Here is an 8,085-nt window from a genome sequence, read left to right as displayed (position 1 = left end):
ATCATAAAGCGATAGAAGATGCAAATGAAGCATCACAGATTAATCCCAATCAGACGTCCGTTCTCCTGTTATGTTCAGGGCGGTAGCCTAACTATTCTAAGTTTGGAGTTTTTCAAATATTTTTAATTAATTTTACTTTTTTCATTAATGAATTTACCAATTACAATGTTAATTCTGGTATTTATTTTTTCAGATGGATTGATTTCTCACTTTGTATGGAGGATAAACCACATTAGTTGTTTCGAAAAGTAAACCAAATCTTAACAAGAAGACATATATCTACATTATGGATCACAAAAGTCTTAGATGTAACATAATTTTTTCTAGTAATATGAAAATAAGTCCCATCACTAATTCTGGTCTCTGGAATTTTGGTGCTTGAAATCAATTTGCAGTGGTTTCTATGTCAAAAATTTGATAGATTTTTATTAAAATTGGAATAATTCACCTAATAATTTTTTATCAAAAACTTATTTAATAAGAAAAATATAGTTTGATAATCTTATTGAATTTTAATAAAAAATACATAACAACTTACCTATAATTATATTATCAAATTCCAACCAAACACACAATTACTTCTAGTTAAGATTCTAATACATAACACTTACCTTTACTTACAATTATATCAAGGAATTTCAACCAAAAATACATAACAACATGTATACGGGTCTTGGATAGACCATAAATGGGTGAGCTGTTAAGGAACTTCTTAATATGAAATCACTGGTTCAAACTTCTTAATATGAAATCACTGGTTCAATTCCCTGCCACGATCCAAGAAATGATATATTAGTTCAATTCCTTACCACGATCCAAATGATATATTAGTTCAATTCCTTACCACGATCCAAATGATATATTAGTTCAATTCCCTGGCGCTATCAAAATGATATATTAGACATGATAAAGATATAATCTTACCAAGCTTAAAAAAAAGTACATAACAACTTTCTCTTAGTAATCATTATATCACTGAATTTCAACCCAAAAAAAATACACAACAATTTACTACACCTTCTCTTTTGTTAAAATAACAAACTCTTTATGCTTTTTCTCAATCAGGAAAATATGAAGAATCCTTAAAAAAAAAAGCTATGTTGCAAACTGAATTACTGTTTTCTTGTTCAAACCTGTGTAGTCTAAATGACATAAATGTTGTGCTCTCGGTTAATGGCTATGTAGAAGGATAATCCATGACACTGTAGAAGGATAATCCAAGGCTCCCCGTGTGTTTCGTGGCATGTGCTTAACACTAGCCATGTGTTTGTTTACTAATACATGCAGGTTACACTAGCGATGTGTCTGTTTACTAACACCTGCAAGTTTTGGTGTAATGGCAATCGTGACTAAACAAGTGTATCAGAGCCAAAGGTCTCGAGTTCCAAACACACCTGGCTCACATTGGGGGGAGATTGTTGCGCTCCCCATTAATGGCGGTGTAGAAGGATAATCCAACGCTCCCTGTGTGTTTTATGTAGAAGGATAATCCAATAATCCAACATGCGAGTTACACTAGCGATGTTGGTGTAATGGCAATCGTGACTAAACAAGTGGTATCAGAGCCAAAGGTCTCGAGTTTGAAACACACACCTGCGAGTTTTGGTGTAATGGCAATCGTGACTAAACAAGTGGTATCAGAGCCAAAGGTCTCGAGTTTGAAACACACCTGGCTCACATTGGGGGGAGATTGTTGCGCTCCCCATTAATGGCGGTGTAGAAGGATAATCCAACGCTCCCTGCGTATTTTGTGTAGAAGGATAATCCAATAATCCAACGCTACTCGTGTTTGTGTAGAAGGATAATCCAATAATCCAAGTAGAAGGATAATCCAATAATCCAACGCTACTCGTGTTTGTGTAGAAGGATAATCCAATAATCCATTTGTGTAGAAGGATAATCCAATAATCCAACGCTACTCGTGTGTTTCGTGGCATATGCTTAACACTAGCGATGTAATGGTGGTGTAGAAGGATAATCCGTTTCGTGGCATATGCTTAACACTAGCAATGTAATGGTGGTGTAGAAGGATAATCCATTTCGTGGCATATGCTTAACACTAGCAATATAATGGTGGTGTAGAAGGATAATCCAACGCTTCCCATGTGTTAACACTAGCGATGTAATGGTGGTGTAGAAGGATAATCCATTTCGTGGCATATGCTTAACACTAGCGATTTACGGTGGTGTAGAAGGATAATCCAACGCTTCCAATGTGTTTAGCGAGGTTTAAGATGCTACCAATTTCCATCTATTGAGTCAACTTTTTTCAATAACTCAACCCTGATAGTTGATGTGAATCAGAATTATTGCTAAGAATTGATATTCAGCCAACTTGTTTTTAAACAAATTATACTTTTCAAGAAAACCAAATTGCCCACTAATTTGTTCCTTACAACATGAACTTGAGCAGAGCCAGAACAGCTATCTGAAATGGATGGGTAGTCAGATGTCTTTGTAATTACGATTCCATTAATGATCACTGTCATAAACAAATAATTTATGCATAATCCGAATGTCGTTCTTGTTAACTGTGATATATTTTGAAGTGTAAGACAATAATTTATACATAATCAGAATGCCGTTCAGGGACGCCATCAAGCAAGAGAAGTACAGGAAATCACAATGATTTTTCAAAACATATCTCTATTCTGCTTTGATCAGATTTAGCTTAAGAAACTCCATCCAGTTACCAGTTAAAACTAATATGGTCTCGCCTCTTACCCTCTTCACTGTCCAGCACGTAGGGATTTTGGGTTGGTCTAAATGCAAGACAAGACACACAATAATGTGACACCTAAACGTATACCTAATTATTCCCACAATGTTAGGGTGTCTGTTTGTTGTATAGTATCATGACGGGGATAGGCTAGATGAGGAGAGAAAGGAATCGAGTATGTACCTGGAAGAACGAAGCGCGCCCACTCTTGGTTGCCATAAATATGAAATTGAGCGCAGGCGTCCTGTGTATCTGGGAGAACCAAAGTCATGAAAAAACAATCATCAGGTAGCATTCTCTGACCGTGTAAAATACCAAAGTTAGCCACAAAGCTGCCCATTATTCAATTCACAAATATCTTATCCAATCATCGCTGCCTTTCAGCTTTATGTGTATTCTCATCCTCTGCAGTACGACTTTAATTCAGTTTTCAAGTGAAATTCGGAAACTAGACACGAGAGTTGCTAAAATGGTTTCTAGATTTGAGTAGAAGAACTTAGTTGGCAACCATGACTTAAGAACAAAAATGGGAGGTTTCCAAAAATTTTCCAAAAAAGCATCAGAATACAGTTAACCTTCACATAATACGGGAAAAAGCAAGTGAGTGCAGACATTATAGAAACTGCATGCTTTTCTGTCTTTAGCGCTTTAGAGTTTTCAGTAACATGATTTTTCTCATGTTTATGTTTTGGTTTTTTTTTTTGGAATTGTATATAGGTGACTCAGGTGAATGGGAAGTTTGTGACAGTCAAATATATTTCTTGGCCAAAGAATATAAATGGATAAATGCTTTCATGGCTAACAAGTCTAAGCCATGTTCAGGATCCTGTGTATCAACAACTCCAGGATCCATTATTCCTTTCAATCTTAGAACTGAAGCATTGGGTCAGTCAAAGGGTGGAATTGCTGCAAGACAGTTTTCCTCAGAGTACAAAGGTGTTGTTCCTCAGCATAATGGTAAATGGGGAGCTCAGATATATGTGAGCCATCAGAGACTATGGCTGGGAACTTTCAACAGTGAACTTGAAGCTGCATTAGCATATGACCGGGCTTGTCTTAAATTCAGAAGTGCTGAGGGTCCTAGAAATCTTCTCAGTGGAAAACAGTGCCAGATAGAAAACAACTTTCAAGAGTTGTACACCAAGGAACAAGTGGTCCAGATGATCAAAGATCATACTTACCCAGAGAAATTTAACTATTTCATATCAATAAAGAGTAGAGTTCCAGCTGAAGCTGGGGAAAGCATTGACAACATCAATAGTGTTAGACAGTATGGACAATTGATGGTTAATCCAGAGCATCTATTTGACAAAGAGGTGACTCCTAGTGATGTTGGAAAGCTTAACAGATTGGTGGTTCCAAAACAGCATGCAGAGCGAAATTTTCCCTCGGAGTCACAAATCAATGATAGAGATGAAACTCTTGTGTTTGTGGACGAGAACAACAAAGAGTGGGAGTTTAGGTACTCGTTTTGGAAGAGCAGTCAAAGCTATGTCCTGACTAGGGGATGGAGCAAGTTTGTTAAGGAGAAACAATTACAAGCTGGAGATATTGTTTCCTTCCAGAGGTGTAGGGCCAATGGCAGACTCTATATCAGTGTCACTCATCGTCCAACTTTTTCAAGGCCCACTGCAGATGCCATTGCATGCCAACATATGGGTTATTCTTCTCCTTTTGCACACTTGGTTGTTAATCCCCATGATCAGAAGTCTCTGCATTTTTACAACAAGAATTCTGTATTGCACAGTAGTGTTCTTCCAGTTCACATGAGTTACTACTCAGAGTGTGTGGATAATGGAGGTACTCAACTGGGGATGGAGTCAAATGTGGAGGGAAGACTATCAAATACTGATATGAGAAGGCAGGCAAGAGAACACAGTTTATTCCCAACAAATGAAAGCCAAGATGAAGATGAAGTAAGGGATCATGTTACAGTTGCAGGTCAAAGTGTATCTAGCTCTTCTCAGATGCCAAAAAAGGAAAGTTCCAAAGGTAGTGTCAAACTATTTGGTGTTGAAATTGGAACTGCGAAGCAAACTAGGTAGAAATTTTGTATGTTCTGAATCTCTTCCAGCAACTCTGAGCGAAGGAATGTGAAGACATTGAATCTATGTCTACAGCTCTGGAAAGGACTTTTGCCAGGTTTACCCACGTTGTGTACTTTCTTAATAGAAGCTATAATTTTAATGAAATTCTATATTTCAAAAGTGTCGAAATCTCTGTCTGCAGGTCTGCAACTCTGGAAAGGGACTTTTTCCACGTTTACCTACCATGTCTGCCATCTTAACAGAAGTTATAACTTTTAATAATTTCTGTATTTCAAGAAATTTTTAGTGTTGAGAATGCCTCCGGGTTGAGATTATCCATTAGTATATTGCTCGATATTTACATATTTTTTTTTGTTTAGTATATAAATTGGAAGCTTAATGCTCTAAGCTTTTGTGCAGGTTATGTGTATATTTTTCTCTTAATTTTTATGTTGAGTGTAGATTTTTTTTTTGTTTAGTATATAAATTGGAAGCTTAATGCTCTAAGCTTTTGTGCAGGTTATGTGTATATTTTTCTCTTAATTTTTATGTTGAGCGTAGATTTTGAAAATATTTCAAAAGATTACAAAGAAAAAAAGAATTAGGATATTTTTTGAACTTACAATCTATATCAATTCAATCATTTTTATTATGTCTTTACATAGATTGGAAACCTAGAATTTTAAGCTTTTGTGGTGTGGGTTAACTGGAAAATTAAGTATTTTTATGTTTAATGTGGAAAACATTTCCGAATTTTATAATAAAAATAATTAATAACAATATTAATTATGTAATTTCAAAATATTCCTTAAATCTGCAATCTACATCCTATGTAACCAACCACCAGCACAACATAGGGTAAAGTGCTCACTTCTGTACCAGTTTTTCTTTGAAGTTTCAACGTTGTATGGCACATCAAGGTTTTCTGTGAAACACGTATATTTCTCTTTTCTTGATGCATCTGAATCTGATTTCTGGCGGAGATATGGATTCCGTGCAGATGAGATTCCAGCTCTCTTCAAATAATTTTGGTTCATAAAAAGCAGCAAAAAAAGGCAGTCTCGCCCAACGAATTTCTTTTTTACTTCAATTTCTCCATAACGATGCTTCTGTTTCTCCTCACGTTGTCCTTCTGCTTAAGTTTTATTACCCATCTCAGCTCAGGCGCTGACAGGTTTGGTCTGCTTAAATTGTGGCTTTTGCACAGAATGTTTGCTGTTTGTGTGCGCCGCGCCTGCAGGCCTGTCCATATCCACCCCGATAAGCATGTACGACCTTATCAAAATGCATGTAAAATGGACTATAATTTGGCTAATTATATTTAAAAATATCACATATTACAGCAGAAAATTGGCATATATTTATTTTATTTTTAATATAATGGCATTTATATTATAGATCTATCTTAAATTTAAGATAAATTTAATACGAGTAAAAATGCATCTATTTTTTTATTGATAATTTTTTTTATAAGTTAACATTATTTAATTTTTTTTTTAATTATTATTATTATTTTTTAATTTTAATATTAAATTTAAACTTTGATACATATCGTACTAAACTGTAAAATAAATTTTTAATTTTTAATTTCAATAACTAAATCACCGGAATACAAATTCCAATTTTTATCATATTAAACTGTAAAATAAACTTTCAAGCTCAATCGCTAAGTCATCACCCGATACAAATTCCAATTTTTTTAGTCGTGCTCTTTTGACCGAATGATATTTTCATTTAAAATGATTGGTTAATCAAAAAATGTTTATGGTATGATAACGATCATTGCTTTAGGTCATACTCTACCCGTTTTTATTAAATTTGTTTTAATTTAAAAAAATAGTTATTTATTAAATAAAATATAATTAATAAATATAAATTTTTATTTTAAATAAATTATAGATAATAAATATCAATTTTAGTTATCATTTTAATGTGCAATGTGAATTATTCAAATAAAATATGAAATAAGTTCGTTTATAATTTTTTATAAACCGCATAAAGTGTGGCATTTTGGAAAGTCCTTTTGCACCAATAAGTTTGTGTTAAACATATATTAATAATTTTTGGCGTTTCATTGATTTACAAATTGCACACTAATTATTTTGTCATCTAGTAATAATTCTATTAAATGATTTTGTAAAAAATTAATTAGGGTACATAGTTTCATATTAGTTGAATCCTCTATTCTGAATGACAAATAGACTAAATTAAATTTTCATATTATTTTAAAGAAAGAGAGAAATCATTTTAAAGAAAGAGAGAAATGGTAAAATTCCAAATAAAATTAAATTATTAAATAATATATTAAAAATTATTGTTATTAGAATAGATTTATTCAAATTTTTCAAGGTGCAATTTTTTTTAGTGTAAAATTTGAAGAAAAATTTACACTTGAGATTTGATTTTTCTTGGCACTTGATAGATCCATAGTTAATATAGATGCAGATCTCTCTCACACACACATATATAGATGCCTATTACACACACACATATATAGATGTCGATTACACACACACGCACACAAAATATATATATTGAGTTTAAGTTGTTTAACACACATATATATGGATGCGTGTTACACACACACACATACATACACACACACACACACACACACACACACACACACACATATATATATATATATTGATTACACACACACAAATATATATATTGAGTTTAAGTTGTTTAATATGTAGAATTAGTGTTGTAGAGGTCTTTTAGGGTGTTCAATCCATTTATGCATTCAAAAATGTAAGTTAAACAACAAAAAATCATATTTTTCCTTGAAATTGTATCACTAGATTTCAATGAAAAAAGCTATTTCATACCTATTATTATTATTGTGTAATTCCACAGAGTCAAAATGTTTACATAACATAACATTATAACATCATTACAACATCTCTTCTGCAATAAGTTAAAGATAATCAAATTATTGTTATTTTAAAAAATATCTTATTTTTAAAATTAATAAAATTTGACTCACACTTTAATATTTAAAACACTTTTATTAGATAAAAAATAAATGAACTCTTCCACTATGGAAAAGCTTTTACTTTGTAAGCTTATCTTTTCCCTTTCCCTTGTGATCTTCAAGACCCTTAAACCTATATCATAAATGCTTAAGGAAAGTACAAATAGGACATACCATATAGTAAGATATGCATGGAGATTCATGTTCACAAAATGGATTATTGGCCAATCCCATTTGAGGGCAACTTTTACAATGTGCATGGGTAATTCACAAATATATTAAAAAGAAAAAAAAACCCTTAAAAACCCCAATTGAGAAAGAGGGAATTAAGGGGTCCAAAATCCTTAAATAATAATGGGAAT

General features: G+C 33.0%; 1 protein-coding gene across 1 annotated transcript; it reads left to right on the top strand.

The window, feature by feature from the left end:
• Positions 1-3,456: 3,456 nt before the first annotated feature.
• On the top strand, positions 3,457-4,886 carry LOC149261287 (AP2/ERF and B3 domain-containing transcription factor RAV1-like). The gene has a single exon (XM_089381502.1). It carries the CDS (start codon positions 3,514-3,516, stop codon positions 4,762-4,764), a length of 1,251 nt encoding a protein of 416 aa, XP_089237628.1. The 5' UTR covers positions 3,457-3,513; the 3' UTR covers positions 4,765-4,886.
• The last annotated feature ends 3,199 nt before the right edge of the window (positions 4,887-8,085 follow it).

The sequence above is a fragment of the Pinus tabuliformis genome, chromosome 6 (genome assembly GCF_031772625.1).
Source record: "Pinus tabuliformis cultivar Carrire ecotype Pingquan chromosome 6, CPIR1, whole genome shotgun sequence".
NCBI classification, from domain to species: Eukaryota; Viridiplantae; Streptophyta; class Pinopsida; order Pinales; family Pinaceae; genus Pinus; species Pinus tabuliformis.
The sequence above is the reverse complement of the archived record's forward strand: the minus strand, read 5'-3'. Positions and strand labels throughout refer to the sequence as shown.